Source organism: Bremia lactucae, linkage group LG4, assembly GCF_004359215.1.
Source record: "Bremia lactucae strain SF5 linkage group LG4, whole genome shotgun sequence".
Classification (NCBI taxonomy): domain Eukaryota; phylum Oomycota; class Peronosporomycetes; order Peronosporales; family Peronosporaceae; genus Bremia; species Bremia lactucae.
Genome location: NC_090613.1, coordinates 1,536,940 through 1,554,451, shown reverse-complemented (window position 1 = coordinate 1,554,451; position 17,512 = coordinate 1,536,940). Strand labels below are relative to the sequence as shown.

Here is a 17,512-nt window from a genome sequence, read left to right as displayed (position 1 = left end):
CGACGAATAAAGTTATTCGACGCTCCGCAGTCCACTAGGGCTTTAAGTGACAAGTCATTTGTCACTTTAACTTTAAGGTGATGAGGGATACCTCATCACCAGGTGCAGAGACACATAATGATTGTGTGTTTGGAGCAACTTTAGTCAAGAGATTCGCAAATTCTCTTGAGGCTGCTGGATCAGTAGGGCGTTGCGTTCCTACTGACCCCGACCGTTTTTTGGCGGTCCGCCTCGCTGTTGCGATTTCGCAACAACGTTGGACCCGCGACCGTTGCCCTTTTTGGCATACGGACCAAAGTACGTTCAGTACCTTTCGGTGCTGGGCGTGGGCACCACACTCATGAGCGTAGTGTTCTAATTTTTGGCAGCGATCGCATTTCTGCAATCGCTTATTGCTCGAAAAGCGAGGTTTCTCGCTATCGACGTAAGAGAGGTCCATGGGTTCTGGACCTCCTAACTCGTGTCGTCTTGAAGGATGATACGACGACGAACTAGCTTAAGCCTGTCTCAAGCTTAGGTCCTCCTGTTCCGCCACGAATTTTGCTTCTTCAAGCGTATCCAGTTCCAAGCGGAACAGGTGGGTCTTTACGGAACCATCCGTAAGACCTTGCATGAACACGGTAATCAACGTGTGTTCAGGAACTGGGTTGTTTGTGATACAACTCGCTAAGAGTCGTGTGTGCTGGGCATAAGCATGAACATCACGCTTGCCTTGCTTGAGCTTCAGAAGCTCCGAACGAGCTCTGAAGTCAGCCCTGGGCGGCTCAAACGTCTGTTTGAGCTGGGCTTTAAGCGACCCAAAGACATAAGGGTCACGCAACTTAAGGCCCAATGCCCAAGTTTTGGAACCTGCGAAATTACATTGAGCAAATGCGACTTGCATTTACTCGTCGACGATTTGACAAGCCTTTATGGCATCGTCCAACTCGGCAAATCATCTTAAGAGGGAGTCTCCTTTGACTCCCCTATACTCAGAGATGTCAATCTTTTAGGTTTCGAGACGACGCGTTTGCGTCATCCCAGGTACAGGGGTCTGTACCTGTTGTAATCTCAACAGTTCTGCCTGTTGAGAACCTTGTTGATTCAGCAAGGCTACCTTCTCCTTCATCTCGTCACGTTTGTGTTGTGTGAACTTGGCGATGGCTAAATGGAGGGCATCCATCTCTGTCCAAACCGGACAGCATGGCCAAGATGGCATCACGCCCTACGGTCGAAAACTCATTCGTTCGACCGCACTCCTTTCTATGTCACTTGGAAAGGAGGAGCTATCACGCGAAACATATTTCCATAATCACCCAACATGTCCATGTGAGATGATGGAACTGTGGTCCTTGGACGGACTACAATGTGCTACCAGGTGAAACGGGGCACTGCTGACTTGTACTCCTTCAGTACAAGTCCACTACGCACTGCTTCAGTGCGAGTGCTGCCTCACGTCACTACACGTACACTTCTTCGTGCAGAGAAAGGCTTCCTTGAAAACACTTGCTTTAAATAGGGTTATAAGTAAACTGTATTTAATAATATTGTGTTCTTCTGCTTCTATCTATTTAATACTAACTAAATTATAAGCTTATTAAATTAATACAAAACAAGTCATAAAGTCTTATCTGTCTTTCTCTTTGAGCGCTTCCAGCGCTGACTGCACCGCGGAGAAAGTAGATATAATGGGCTATATCTAATAATGGATAAGCTTTAGAATATTACCATGTAAAGTAATATTCTCCAAATATTTTCTACCTTTTAGAAAAATATATTAATTAACAACCTTTAAGTGTTAATTTCATGTAACGATACGTCACGTTACATCACCCCTCCCTTGAACGACAATCACTCTGACTGTCATTGAATAGAGTGGTCACTATAAGACCACTTAATTGATAACGAAGTTGATTGGTCAGAACCATCATTTGTAATTATATTGCATGGTTAACGGATCCATGCGGTCAGCGAATGTGCGGAACTTTCGGCTGTGGTACATACAGCCGCGGGCGACGCATTATTGTCTCTTGCGGCAGGCATTTCGTCTGCCGTAGTCTCATCTTCTCCCGCAACATTAAATGTTGCGGGTGCACGGGGTGAGTCACCACGTGAATGCGACCCCTCTTTGGAGGTCGACTATGAATGCGAGTCGGACGAGATGGCCGACTCGGGGAGAGTGGAATAGTCGCCTGAACGACGTCAGGCGACAGACTATGAGCCTTCGAATGAGGGGGCTCAATCGGGTAGTCGTGCTAATAGCATTCGCTATAGCATGTTTGGTTTCGACGATGAGGATGATCCCCCATCGCCAGCACCGTTTCCCTTGCCGTCGCCCGCACACATCCCGGCGCGTGGTGATGCTGATGGCGTAAGCCATCGTTATAAAAGTTCTTGTGGTACCCCTACTTCAGTAAGTACCACTCAGGGGAGTGCAGACAGTTAAATGGCTCGTCTTGCCTCTGAGAAGAAGCCGTGGCTTTCTCCAGAACGGCTACTGAGTAGCTTGTCAGGAGAGACTACTCCTCACAATAAATATCCCTTATTTATTGCGATAAAGCTACATGGCCTGGATCCCCAGCGCGAAAATTCTTCGCGCTGAGGAAGTTTTTTATTTCGATGGTTTTTTAAGCATCGACGGTATAGTGGCAACAAAAAGCGATATAAAAGATTGTTGATGCAAGCCTGGGACGCAGTCGTTCGCAATGTCAAAGATGGAGGCGGGCACGTCGTAATGCGACCACGCTCATCTTAGACACACACCTTAGCACAGCGAGGAAGCAATTAAATCAGCTTCGCTTGCGTGCAGTGAGGTTGTTGTGGTGGTCGTCTTAGCGACCGCACCCAACGCACTAAGTACTTTAGTTAAGTGTCGTCACGGGAGCGGTTTTCGGCTCCTCGTGCGCACTTGTCAAGTAGGAAATAGTTTTCAGACTGATTTATATTTAATCGTATTAAATATTTAAACCTATTTCTACCAATCAAAATTTCATCTTTGTAGATAACACTAATATGTATTGCGAGCGTATCTTTTTAGATACTTCGCGTAACGGATGACGCTAGCCTTCATCCCTCCTAATGTGAATGCACTTATGTGCATCACATACACAAGAGTTGGTCACAAATACGAACCACACCCGAGTGGGGGTCTAATTACTTTATCTAATTAATTGACCATCCCCTTAAGTACTTCAAGTGTACTGAACGGGGACTGTGTTACATTACAGCAACTTTAGCTCGTAACACCATCCCTCCTTAAAAACGAATTTACTATCTAAATTTGTCAAAGAGGAGCGAGGAACTGCGAGCAGCTTTACGCGACGCTAGCTCACTCAATAACTCTAGCAACCTGTGTTCACATACATGGCGCCAAAGATGTCACCAGAAAGGGCCATGTTGGAGGGTCGTCTGCGAAGACGCCCACTCAACCTCGCACTAAGCGCACGCGCCACATTAACACGCCGACAGCGTCTAACGCCTTAGTCGAAACGCCGACAGCTACTGCTGCTGTCGCGTTTACAGGGCTATAGGATCCATTCCACTTTGACAGTAAGGATGTTAATCTGTCGCTCATTGTCGACTACAATGAGTCGACACCGTTGCCGTCACCTCATAGTAGTGATGCGGATAACAAACTCATGAGGAAGGATGATGGCGCATTATTGCCCATCCAAACTTCTCGCATGGCTCACAACATGGAGACAGCAACATTTACGAATGCTGTCTTGTCGTCTGCGCTGAATAGCGCATCGACGGTTAATGAGAGCGCTGCCATAAAGGCGCAACCGCTTCTTCGCTGGGTAAAACCACAACACCTCATGCTCAGACCGTTATCTATAATGGTTCGGACATAGAGGATTCATGCTCAGACCGTTATCTATAATGGTTCGGACATAGAGGATTCGGAGCCTAAAGCTCCGCCGACGACACTTGAACGTGCTCAGTCGGTTTCACAAGCCAGTCGTTTAGAATGTGGCTAAAGGACGGGTGGCATATCACCGATACCCTCTCCATCTAAATGGCCTTGTTTAAACGGACCAAGAGCGCCGCTCCTAGACCGCGCTCTTCTAGACGCTCATAAATATTATGGCGTCTTTAAATCATGAAAGGCTTAGGGAAAAGTGCTTGGGTTTATTTTCTCGACCCCGGTCGTGTTGCGCTCAAATGAAACGCCCGACCAATACGAGGCGGAATCGATGCGCCGCTCAACCGCATTATGATGCGATGAAACAGCGGTCGCAGCGAATTAATTTCGCCCGCTTGCGTGTGAAAGAAATCATGGGCGGTACTGTAACCCCTGTTTCTTCTCACAACGCTGCTTCGGCTAGTCCATTTAAGACTAGCGAAGAGGCCTCAGCTGGTGCTCCTTTTCATAGGCAGCCACCAAGCCAGGCAAATAAACACGTAGGGTATCGATCGGTTCCCAAAAGGTTAAACGCTTCGGGTTACCTCTCCATTGGACGAGGATCTGATACCTTTGCCTCACGGAGCGGTGGGCAAGCAACCTTCAAACAAGAAAACGTTTATTTCTACCCGCTCCCCATCAGTGCAGGCGGCGCCCGATAGAAACGGGATACCCGAGTCCATAGTATCGGACCGGGATTCACGTCTTTCGTCTTTTTTTGCGACACGTGCTCGAGCTGCTAGGTAGTAAGCTCCACATGTCGATCGCAGATGATTCCCAGACCGATGGCTGAACCGAACGTGCCAATCGGATCGTGGCGGATGTCTCACGCATTAAAGCAACTCCCAAAGAATGGAAAAAACAATTGCCCTTTGTGGATTTCGCTATAAATAACAGTGTTTAAGCCAGTACGGGTGAGACACCGTTTTATATTAACGGACTGCGCCATCCTCGGACGCCAGTCTCGTTTGTGCGCAGCCCGAGTCTTAATGGGGGAGGGCCCCTCACTATGCTCGGCGCGAAAGAGGGGTATCGTCAATATGACGACGACTTGCAAGTGTATTATCTCAAAGATAGAAACTTGCCCTAGGGTCCCTGCCAGAATAGCAGTGGTCAATAAAACTACGTCTTATGACCGACCTTTCGGCGGTGTCATAGGCGAGTTTGATGCTAAAAGCGTGAGCGAGGCTCAGCGCTTTGTGGATGAGCGATAGGCCATCACGCGAAAAGCCGGTGATGCGATGGCAAGCGCATAGGATAAACAAAAATAATATGCGGACCGAAATGGTCCCAAAAAAATGGACGCTTTAGAGTGGGTGAAAAGGTATTTATAAGTACTGCTACCTTACCTAAAACTGGAATTTCTGTATTACCTGGAGGTACTACGAATTTGATGCCGCGTTTCGTTAGGCCCTTTACGGTGGTAGAAGAGGTTGGATTTATAAATTATAGGCTGACCCTTCTTCCGTAAATGAAAACGCACCCTGTATTTTACGTGGGTCGTCTGAAACGGTATGTAGACCCAAATGAGGTCACATACCCCCATTTGTTTAAGGAGACCGAGGTGAGGGAGACGGAGAGACGAAAAAGTACCAGCCGTTCGACTCCTCCCACCACGAACAGGACTCGGAGAGCGAGAGACATCACGCGAGTAACGCGGATTTCTCAGCACTATCCGCTTAAAAGGTACAAGCGAGTCTTCAGGCGTTCATAACCTTGATGAGCCTTCACTCGGATATCACAAAGATCCGAGGTCAGCCGCGAGACTTGACCCTCGATATCCGCAATAAGTCGTTCGGCAGCGCTTAACGCCTGTGACTGAACGGACGAAAGTAAGGCAGCCGCAAGTAGGTGGGCGAGATCGCCACTCAGTCGGTAAACATGATCCAGGAACAAGAGAGCTGCCTCCTTGCCCGTGATCGATGTTTTACATGGTGCTAAATGCACCATTTTGCTCTGTCTGTGTACGAAGACGACGAGCTCCGTCCGACCCTTATGATCGGGCGGCATGCCAAACATGAAGTCCAGACTTACTGACTTGTAACAGTTAGTTGGAATCGGTACCGGCTTCAGTGGCGCACTGCTGAACGGTGCGAACTTAATGCGCTGACGGTGTTCGCAAGAGCGAATATAGTTGGCCACCCATCTATATAGGTGTGGCCACCAAAATTCGTCCGACACGCGTAGGAATGTCTTTTCACGGCCCAGATGCCCATAGATGATGAATCATGGCGGTAAAGGAATGGCCAATCCCACGGCATGTAACGAATTTGCGCCAGTTCCTAGGGCTCGCTAATTACTTGCATAAATATAGCAAGAATTATGCTGAGCAAACTAAACGATTATCTGACTTCCTTAAAAAGGACGCAGATTCGGATTAATTAAAAGAACAAGATGATGCGTTCACATCGAAGCAATCACTTGTAGAGGCACCGGTCTTGGCATTGCCAGACGCGGATAAACCCTTTAGCGTCGTCTGCGATGCAAGTAATTTTGCAATCGGCAGCGCGCTCATGCAGAGGGATGACGACAGCGTTGACCGCGTCATCTCTTATCAGTCCCGACTTTTAAAAGCCGCGGAACTGAATTACCCCGTGCATGACAACGAGCTGTTTTCAATAAAGTATGCTCTTATTAAATCTCGTGTGCACCTACTGGGCTCCGAACCATTTGTGGTTTATATAGATTATGCATCACTGCGGACCGCAATAAACTTACCACACCTCTCGCCTAGAATGGCAAGATGGCTAACATTTTTCACTAAATAAATATTAAAGTTGAATACAAGCCGAATAAGTCGAATGTCTTGGCTGACGCTTTATAGTACAGACCAGACTTCGAGGTTAGACACCAGGAAAGTGTGTCTAGTGCTAAAGCACAATTTCAGCCGTCAACGTTGGCAGCCATGGAGGTATACCTCGTGACGAGCTCATTAGCCTCTGAATAAAAGAGACCTACAGTCAGGACGACCATTGTCGCCTGCTGTTGGATCACTTTAGTGGACGAAAGGCAACCCTCCGTCGCACCTGAAAGCTAAGCTAAATCGCTTTAGCGACAGCGATGGCCTGTTATGGCATCAGCTATCACTTTGTGATCCCTTGAAAATTTATGTGGCTCATGACACAATTATCAAGATGATGATCGTTCACGAGCTATTTTACCTTATATAAGTCTGCTCGTACACCCAGCATGTGTATCTCAGGGACCCCTATGACGCACTTTTTCAAGTTGACGTACAATTGGGCGTCCTTCAAAGTCTGCACGACAGCGTCTTAATGACGCTTGTGCGACTCTATTGCGATCAGCCCGTCCTCGGCCCTACTATGCACGAATACATCGTCAACGTAAAGGGGCGCGTAGGCATGGTGCTGACGCATCACGTGAGCCACCACCCGGTTGAATGTCGCCGGTGCGTTTTTCAACCCTTGAAGCTTTATAAGCCACCACCGCTTGGAGTGTTTACAGCTGTTTTGGCTACATCGGACTCTTTCATGAGTACCTGATAGTAGCCATCCTTCAAATCCAACGCGGAAAAGATAGTTGACTTTCCCATGGAGTTCAAGAAGACATCTTTCCGTGGGATTTGCGCTTGTGCCGGTAGGTCGCCGTAATCAGCTTATTGTAAGCATGAACCACGCGCCATCCACCTGTGGCTTTACGCACACAAAAGGTCGGGCTGCATGACGCGTTTACGTGATTAAGCCCGTGGGGCTTCGGTGACCTCTATAAGGGGAATTCCGATCGTTTTGTTTCCAAACGAAACAAGGAGTGAAAACGAAGTCTCATTTGAGAACTGGGTCCACCGAGCCCGCCGATTTCGTAATATTTGGAATATTCGAGAGTCTGCGGATAGAGAAGATGTTCGTTTAAAAAGGAAGCTTCGCTTCGATTTCGCTAAGCTTAAGGCCAAAGGCCAGTTACGTTCGGCATTTATGCCACAAAATGAAGAAAGGCCTAGCCGATGTTTTTCAGTGCTTCGGTTGATCGTACAACCATGATCGAAGCCGCACTGAGTCTATAAATCCACTAATCCCACGTTTAGTGGTGGGAAGCGTCGTTTGACGCGAGTTGACCCTGAGCTTGGCGCTCAAAAACGTCAACGGCGTACGGGCAATCTTGCCGAAGAGGTGCTTGAACTCCCAAGAGTTTTCAGAAGAGGGGTACCCTAGCCACTTCACCAGATACTGGTATTGACCCTNTAGAAGTCTAGTAACTTCTACCATTTGAGGGGATTTCTCCTCAAATACGTGGGGACCTCTTCCCTCAACGTCTTCCGAGTGTGATTGCGCTATCACAGTCGGGTCCACTACGGTCGACTCTCTACTCGACCTTGGATCATCGTGTTGTCCTTTCTGGGCAACCGGTATACTCCTTGAATGTCGCCCACTAAGCGTACATTCATGTCCCAATCCACTCGACCTTTTCGAGTGGTGGACCTTCGGCGCTGCCTGTGCATTAACACAGCCGCCGGCAGCTGACTCCACATTGTGATTGGTAATCACACTGTGATCTTGTGCGGTTGTACTAACGACCGTACCACAAGTGAGGCCATCGCACTCACTCGTAGTACATCCACACGCTTGTGGACGCTCCAAGACGTTCATCAGATGGCCATCTGATGAACAAGTGGCAGGCATCTTTACGGATCGATGCTGCCAGCTGATCCTTGGCTCGTATTTTCTGAGCCAAGGTAAACCCAGGATGACATCAAATTTGTCATCCAAATCCAGTACGATGAAATCATCATCATACTGTAAATCTCTTAACGTGTAGTGAAATTTCACTACGCGTTTCATCACTGTTATCGATGCGCCTGTCGCTAGACGCACCGTCATCCTCGTTGGAGGGATGTCGCGCTCAATATATTTGAGCCTACTACCCTCTAGTGACTGGCGACGAATAAAGTTATTCGACGCTCCGCAGTCCACTAGGGCTTTAAGTGACAAATCATTTGTCACTTTCAACTTCAAGGTGGTGAGGGATACCTCATCACCAGGTGCAGAGACACAATCCTGGTGAGGATGCAAAATCTGCGGCACGACCGCCTGTCTCGGCGCAACCGCCTTTAGGTCCACGTGGGAAGGGCCCGATATGGCTTAAGCAAGCCAATGTAAAACACTGGGTGTGTACGCAGCTTTATGGAAGGTTTAGCGTATAAGCAAGGCCCTTCTTGGCCACGACCGTAAATAGTCCAATAAAGCGCGGGCACTATTTGGTCTTGAAGACCGCGGAAACCAAGTTGGTAGGTAGGTTTTTAGCGTTTAGTAAAACTCGGTCTCCAACCATATAAGAATTAATACAGCTTCTGCCTTTGGCATCTGCTTGTTCTTTTTGTTTGTCTTGGCTGTCAGCCATCGTATCCCTTACATGTCTTAAGACACTAAATCGCGTCGCGAGAAACTCGCTTACTTGTTTCCGAACGGTAACAGGGCTGATATCAGCAAGCCTATCGGCCAATTTTCCCCACCAAGCCCTGAACCACGCAGCAATTTCGTTAGTGGAGCGCGCGGGTGGGTAAGACCGTTTACATAGAACGGAGTAAAGCCTTTAGAGGCATAGACAGCGTTATTTAACGCAAACTCCACTACTGGGAGCATTGAGCTCCAGCGCTTTGGTGTCTGAGCACACACGCTGCGTAAATCGTCTTCAATGACGATTGACACGTTCAGTTTGACCATCGGTCTGCGGATGGTCCGCAGTGGACATTTTCAATCTGGTGCCAAGCACACGGAAAATTGATTTCCAGAATTTACCCATGAAACGGGGATCCCGATCAGAGACAATTGCCGCTGGCAAACCATGTTGTTGAAACACGCGATCGATAAACAGCTTAGCTGTACCCTCTCCATCAATGGAATCCGGCACGGCCGCTAAGTGAGCCATTTTGCTCAATCGGTCAACAAAGACCACTATACAGGAGCTACCGGCCGAATCTTTCGGGAGCCCAAAAACAAAATCCATACTAATGGACTCCTAGCATCCTATGGGGCGGGAAGACTCGCCAGTGGCGCAGCAGCATGTGCCGAGGGTTAAACCCGTTGGCACGTTTCGCATGTGCGAACATATGTGCTGACGCATTTATAAAGTTTGGGCCACCAATAACTCTGGCTGATAGAGCCGTAGGTCTTTTCTCTGCCGAGATGACCACCAAGGACAGTATCGTATGCCTCATAAAGGATCCGGTACTTCAAATCCTCATCATGAGGAACAACGACGCGCGGAGGGTCCGCGATGTCTGTGCAATAAAGCAACAGGTTGTTATCGATAGAAAATCGATGTAACCTTGCACGCAAACGTGCCGGCAATTTAATACCCAAATCCGGCTTCTTTAAAGCTCGTAGCAGAGCTACCCACTGTTCATCCTTGGCGTAAGCCGAACGGATTAATTCAGGAATAGGTGACGAGATAGTCGTTAAATGAGAAAGCTCATAATCCGGTCTGCGTGATAACGCATCGGCCAAAGCATTTTGCTTGCCGGGTTTATACTTCACCTCGAAGTTGTATTCCGCAAAAAAGGATAGCCATCGGGCCATTCTCTGTGAGAGATAGGGCGACTTAGTCGCCGTGCGTAATGACGCGTGATCTGTATATATCACAAAAAACGGCTTAGAGCCGAGCAGATGAACTCTAAATTTGACGAGAGCATACTTCATAGCAAGTAACTCTTTGTCATGAACTGGGTAGTTCTTTTCCGCAGCTTGAAGCTGTCTAGACTCGAACGCAATAACACGTTCATGTCCCTCAACATCTGTTTGTAACGGAGCACTGCGAAGGCAAAATCTGATGCGTCACAGACGACACTGAAAGGCCAATTTGGTTTTGGCAGTGCCAGAATCGGGGCATGGATAAGACTACCCTTAACTGCTCGATTAGCATTATTTTCGGTGCTAGTCCAGCACTATTCCGTATCCTTTATAAGGAGATTAGATAATGGCCTAGCCATATCAGCGTAATTTTCGCTATATTTGTGTAAATAATTGGCGAGACCCAACCACTTACGCAAATCCTTTTGGGTTTAGGAACCGGCCAATCTACTATGGCTTTTATCTTAGCGGGATCCGCTCTAAGGCTTCGCTTTCCAATGAAGCATCCTAAAAAAGGAATTTCGTCTGCGCCAAAAATGCATTTAGTTGCATTGGCATACAATTTGTTTGTCTGAATGCACTCGAGCACTGCTCGCAAATAGTCTAAATGGTTTTCCATATCCGACCGACCCTTCTCCGCACGACTATGGACAAAAATGGCATCGAAATAAGTCTGTGCATAACCTCGATGAGGGCGAAAAACAGTTGCGCCACTAGACGATTAAATGTTCCCGGGGCTTTGGAAAGCCCTTGTGGCATAACCAGCCACTCCCATAACATGCCGCTTGGGGTGCTAACCGCTGTAAGCCGGATATCACTAGCTCGCATGAGCAATTGATAGTAACCATGGACTAAGTCCAATGCACTGTACATTGTACATCCCACCATATTGTTCTGAAGAAATCCTTTTTAGGAATGGGGGTTTGTGATGGTATAGTGGCAGCATTAAGCTTATTATAAGCATGTACAGTGCGCCATTTACCATTTGGCTTTTTGACACAAAATGTCGGTGTCGAATGAGGAGATCTGCTCTCTCGTACCATTCCAGCCTCGTGCTTAGCACGGAAGAAATCGTCAGTGACGTCACAATGCTCCCTTGGTAAAGGCCATTGTCTTGTGACACAGTATTTGGTTCCCGGAACTAAGTCAATTTTATGACGAACACCTCTATCCGGAGGTAAAACAGATGGTAAGTTATTACATACCACATCTTGGAATTCCTTAATTAAGGCATAAAAGGAATCCGTAGGATCTTTAAGGATCGATGACCCATTTCGCGCACTAAGTGCAGCTTTTGTGTCATCCAGGACAGCTTCGTCTAAAAGTGACGATGAGTTTAACTCAACCGTAGGTCGAATGACCACCATTTCAGATAAGTCACCAGCTTTTAAGGCTCGACCGCACTCATCAATAGACATTTCGTCTAGTTCTAAAAGAGCATGTAACGAGGGGATTGCCGCAAGGCTAACTTCCCCTCAATGTTACCGGTTACACCATTTGCAAGCGTATGTAACTGCTCACTTGTATCACTTTGGGAGGGTATACATGCTTCGTGTCCATCCTGTCTTGGAGTGGAGACAATACGCCTCTTAGAGGCCGGGACATTCACGTCCGCGGGTTTTCCAGCCTGTATTGGTTCTATACAAGACATGGTGTCTAATTTGACATCCGTCAAGAAGTTGAGTAACTCAACTTTCTTATCCAGCGAACGTTTACGTGTCGCTTCACGTGCATTAGGTGGGTTTGACCCAAAATTCCCTGGCTAACTGCCAATAGTGTCACTATCGACACTCAGTATGGTGCCACCTCGGCCGACCACACTCGGTGGACTTAGACGTGCCACTCGACGTATCCTAGGGATATTGCACCCAAGCGGCGCGTTGCGCTTCTGACAATTCTGGAACCTCTTCCATTTTCGTGAGGGTTTAGTCTTGTAAAGACTCAGGCGTAGATTGACTACGAGTGTTACCCCTCTCAATTGACAGAGGCGCAGAGGAACATGATCCGCCAGGTGTTGTAAGGAGGTGTAGCTGAGCTACCTCGCTCCTAAAGTCAGAGGAAGACTTTCAGACTCAGAGAGTCACTTAGTTCTATTGAACTAATGGGTTTAACAACTCAGGGAGTCAAACAAGCTATCAAAGCGTAAGGAATCCTAGTTCAAGGGAATCAGGGGTTCGTATAACCAAGTGGCAACTAGCGCCCAAGAGGATATACCTTAGAAAGGCTTCTATCTCTTACAGATCAATGCGCAAGCCTTAGGAAGGCACTTAACGCTTTAAGATCAAAAGGGGAACTAAACTTTATTTAATTTTTTAAATCTAAAAAACCTTACCCTAGCTAAATAAAATAGATTTTGGCCGCCGGATTTATATCTGGCGGCGACCACATTTGTTACCCATAATAAATGGGATTTAAGTAACTAACTATTTTAAGATTAGATAAAAGGGTATTTTACCCATAGAGTAAATGTACCACAACAACGGTTCTCCAACCGATGTGTGCCCATTACATTACAGTGTGTGCTTAAGAAGAGCGTGGCCGCTCTAAGACGTGCCTACCTACAGTAAGTCTAACTACTTCACATTAAGTAATTGACCATCCCCTTATGTTCCCCAAGTTGACTTCACGGGGACTGTGTGACATTAGGGCAACTCTAGCCTATTTCATCTTATCGTTTTAGTATTGACGAATTGAAGCCAGCACTATTCTAAATAATTTTATCGTGAGGGTGCACAAATGGGCGATGACAGAAGCTCGACGGTGCGGTAGTCTGCACCTTTTACCATTAATGATTAGTAAGTGTTACTCATGTTTTCGTTGGGCGCTGTGTAGTCGTATAATCAACTCCCTACACTATTGGTGCGTTCGCTGTGATCATGAAGCCTGCACTTGCTTTACTAACTTGAGGCAATAGGGAAGTGCGGCTGCTGGTATAATCAGTTGCGTTTTCTGCCATCCACTAGATACTGTAAAAGCTAGGTTGCAGGCTAGCACTTTTGCAGGCCAAACCATTGCATCCCAGCTCAATCTCGGGTCATTTAGGTGAGATAAAATTCGCGCCAGTAAACAAAATGGCGCCTAATGTTCAGCATAAAACATCTCCGAGGCTTGTATCGTGGCATCGGTGTAAGTATGCTAGGCTCGGCACCTGCGACTTGTCTATACATGTCTTCATATGAAATCTCAAAAGACGCACTCATGGATGTCGAGAGCTTTCGTAGCAACTCAACGCTGCTGTATTTAGGAGCCGGTATGGCAGCTGAGGCGCTGAGTTGTGTGCTATGGGTGCCTATTGATGTCATTAAGGAGCGCATGCAGGTACAAGTGCATCCAGGAAATGTGTTAGGAGTTGTTCCAAAATTTTATTACCGCAACACTCTCGACGCCGTCCAGACGATCGCGCGTACTGAGCGTCTTGTTGGTTTGTATACGGGCTATGCTGCCACTTTGCTCTCTTTTGGACCGTTCTCGGCGCTCTACTTTATGTTTTATGAAAAACTCAAATTAACAATTTACGACAACCTTAACGTGGACGAGCTTTCACCAACTTGCACGCTTACAAGTGCAGCTATTGCGGGTGCCTCTGCATCTTTTCTAACCAATCCGCTAGATCTAATCAAGCTGCGCCTACAGGTACTGATTGTCTATGTGAGCTGATAATTAATAATGCAAGCTATGATGCGACAACAGGTCCAGCGGTCGTACGCATCAAAAGAAAGCTCTACGGCGTATCGTGGAATCGTCGATGGCCTTAAACAAGTAATCAGGTACGACTTGATAGCACGCGTGTATGAGCGGTCTCAATTTAAAATTGAATGATTTGACTGAGTTTGCGTCTTAAATCTTATTGTTAATGCAGAACCGAGGGATTTTTAGCCTTGTATAAAGGTGCAGGAGCACGAGTAGCTTTCCACGCGCCGTCGACGGCGATCACAATGTCGCTATTTGAAAGCGCCCGACGAACCTTTGCGTCCATTTTTGATGCTTGACTGACTTGCAAGCAGCCCTGCTTCTTTCTTGACAACGTGAACCTATCCGAAAATACCAAGCGGCTGAGCATTCATCGACACGGATCGCATTGCCTTAATTTCCGTTGAGACCTGCTCTTGCTCTCCTTTCACCAACTCTTCGTCTTCAATAAACAATAAATCTTCTTTTTGACTACTTTGCTCTTGCTGTGCATCTGTTGACAGTACGTGACGTTTCAGCGTACGATCATCAACATCTTGAATACGCTTTCGAATCATGCCAAGCAATCGAGGTTCAGACTTGGCATTGTCATACCGCAACACCTCGGAATGCTTGATGGCACCACTCAGCTCCAACTTTTTACGCTTTCTTTTAATTCGATATTCTTGAAAAGCTTGCTCTTCCGCAGCCGTAACGATTTCATACTCTTCTTGAAGCTCATCTAAATCTTCTGCTGCTTCTTTTGAAATCTGGACAGTACTGTATTCCATAAAAGCACCACCACAGCGACCGCTTGCTGCACTCTTGCCATTCCATGTCGACAAAAGAAGTGGACAGTCATCATGAAGACGCAATTCCAAAGTGCAGCCTGCCGAGATGCCGTGCTCCGATAAATTCATCTCATTCGTTTCTTCGCCGATTAGTGTATCACCCCAGTAAATTTGCTGATCCCAGATAGAGAGCTGCTGTTCCGTGATCTCTTCTATCCAGCATTTAATATAATTCACAGTACAGTGCGAGCTCACTGTAATCTGTAGCAGGTTCTTTTCATCGATAGCTGCCGAGTGTGGGACATGTTCATCGTCCGAACTGCTGCATGCAAATTGCTCAAGCTCTAACACCACCTTCGGCAAGATTGCAACTGCGCGTGGCAAGTTCAAAAAAACAAAGAAGGAAGTCGTGTCTGATCGCTGAAATTTGGACAGGAAACGGTCATGCAAGCGTCTGCGCACCGATGACAGATTTTGCTCTGGTTCATGGTCTCGTTTTAACTTCTTTCGAAGATCGCGCTTAGGCAGCTGACAATCATCTGGTCTTACCTCGAACACACCAGAGGCCACACAGAGTTGCTTGTTCCAAGCCTTCTCGTCTGGTGGTGGTGGAGATAGCGATGACACAATACCATAATTACTTAATGGAGAGTCTCCCATCAACAAATACTCTGTTGCCTTTCCTAGCGGAAGCATGACAGGCACTTCCATTTCCACGGCGTTTTCCTCGCCAGGCGCACTTAAAAAAACAAGGCGACGTGTACGCACATCCGTCCCTGCTTGTACCCTTTCACATCCATACTTTTTTCCGCTCACCCAGCAAATGTAGGTACCTGCCTGTACCTCCTGTTGATTGCATTGCTCAAAAGTGCAAATGTGGGGGGTCCCGTGGCGACGACAAGCATAAATACCTTCTTCCAGATACTGGAAGCTAGTTCGACAGCCAGGGCTTTTGCACTCAGCAACATTTTCGATCTGAAACCGCGTATTATAATCACCAAGATGAATATCTCGCTCCTCAAACTCACAGACAGTCGATACAATTCTTGACTCATTTGATGAAGCACAATGGTTGCGACCGTCTTCGTGCTTCAGAATCTCAGTTGCGGATACTTCGACTTGTTGTGGATTTGCTGTTGTCTGAAGAGGCGTAAGCTTTTGACGCTGAAGTGCTTTAACTTGAAACTGGTCAAATATCCAATTCTGGATCAGCCAATATGCTCGCATTTGACACACACGGCGGTCAAACTCGGCATCGTCATACAAGCTCGTACAGCTTTCATCACATGAATGAATATATTTGTGCAATAGGCAAATGTATACACGACGGCGCAAAGATCCCAAGCACTCTAAATCTCGATCCATGCTCACAATTTTACCGCAATCTTTGCCGGTGCAAGGTTCCCCCGTCTCAAAACGCAGCTCTGCTGAGTGAAGTGAAAGCAACTTGGCCCACCCAGGGATTTGAGCCATTACATCCATTTTGTGCTTCACACGTGCCATCCACTCTAAAGAAGCAAAATCAGTCGAGGCCTCCAATTTCACTTGATTTTTAATTACTTTGCCAATTTGCTGTGGCGAGGCTATTCCCAACAGCTTGGTGTCGTATTCTGATCGCCTTTTATGGTCACTTAGCGTCTCATAAGCCAACCGGAGGCGTGCAAATTGCGTAGAGTCCAAGGAAACGTTATCTGCCTCTCCCTTTTCATCTTCACTATTGCGCACTTGCTTGCGGTTTGCACGCTTTTTGTCGGGATGCATCTGCAGCGCCAGCTTCCGAAACTGTCGTTTAAAGTCTTCCGTAGTGAGTGTATCATCCTTTTCCAATTCTAAAAGCTGATAATAGTCGACTTCTTGGTATTTTTTCTTATTCAGAGGAAATGGATTTGATGTTACGCGGGTGCCATCCTGGTATGGGTTCCAGTTGCAAGCGAGCTGCTGAAGCCGCACCTCGACGGCCTTCCAGTGGCCGCTTGAACTTTCGTGAACCTGACTTCGAAGAGTGCGGGCATCAGACGGCAGTATGGCGCCGCGCGCCTCAAGCTTCGCAATCTTAGCCAACAGCGCGCGACGTTGTCTCACCTCTAGATGTGAGAGGCCAATGGACTTCGTATTCGTGCTTCTTTCCATGTGGGTTTCGTTTCTTTATTGAGAAAGTTGTTGAAATTGGCTATTATTGGTATATAGAAGTTCGGAATTGAAGCTTAACCGACGCAAGATCATATTTTTAAACGGAAACGATCGAATTTTAACTTGCCTAAAATTGATTTGCTCAATTTGTTTTCACCTATTATGTGACAAGCTAAAGTTGCCCTAATGTTACACAGTCCGCGTTAAGAATTCTTGGTGTACTTCAGGAGATGGTCAATTACTGAAATAAAGTAATTAGACACCACTCGGGTGTGGTTCACATTTGTGACCAACTCTTGTGTATGTGATGCACATAGGTGCATTCACATTAGGAGGTGTAACGGGCTGAATTTGCCCCTATGTTACACAGTCCCCGTTAAGTACACTTGGTGTACTTAAGGGGATGGTCAATTACTAAATAATAGTAATTAGTCCCAACACTCGGGTGTGGTGCA

The 17,512-nt window shown here is 46.9% G+C and overlaps 2 protein-coding genes across 2 annotated transcripts; one reads left to right on the top strand and one right to left on the bottom strand.

The window, feature by feature from the left end:
* The first annotated feature begins 13,178 nt into the window (after positions 1-13,178).
* On the top strand, positions 13,179-15,244 carry CCR75_006532 (uncharacterized protein). Its single transcript, XM_067964602.1, has 4 exons — positions 13,179-13,509; positions 13,557-14,100; positions 14,158-14,234; positions 14,327-15,244. Exons 2-4 carry the CDS (start codon positions 13,600-13,602, stop codon positions 14,454-14,456), a joined length of 708 nt encoding a protein of 235 aa, XP_067820021.1. The 5' UTR covers positions 13,179-13,509; positions 13,557-13,599; the 3' UTR covers positions 14,457-15,244.
* CCR75_006533 (uncharacterized protein) lies at positions 14,499-17,057 on the bottom strand (the record flags this gene model as incomplete). Its single annotated transcript, XM_067964603.1, has 1 exon — positions 14,499-17,057. The coding sequence occupies one exon, from the start codon at positions 17,055-17,057 to the stop codon at positions 14,499-14,501; it is 2,559 nt and encodes an 852-aa protein (XP_067820020.1).
* Positions 17,058-17,512: the final 455 nt, after the last annotated feature.

Excerpts from the sequence above, each read along its gene's own strand:
- CCR75_006532 (XM_067964602.1), top strand. The coding sequence starts at position 13,600 with ATGCTAGGCTCGGCACCTGCGACTTGTCTATACATGTCTTCATATGAA. Across the intron at positions 14,101-14,157 it reads TAATCAAGCTGCGCCTACAG|GTCCAGCGGTCGTACGCATC; the intron begins GTACTGATTGTC and ends ATGCGACAACAG. Across the intron at positions 14,235-14,326 it reads GGCCTTAAACAAGTAATCAG|AACCGAGGGATTTTTAGCCT; the intron begins GTACGACTTGAT and ends TTGTTAATGCAG.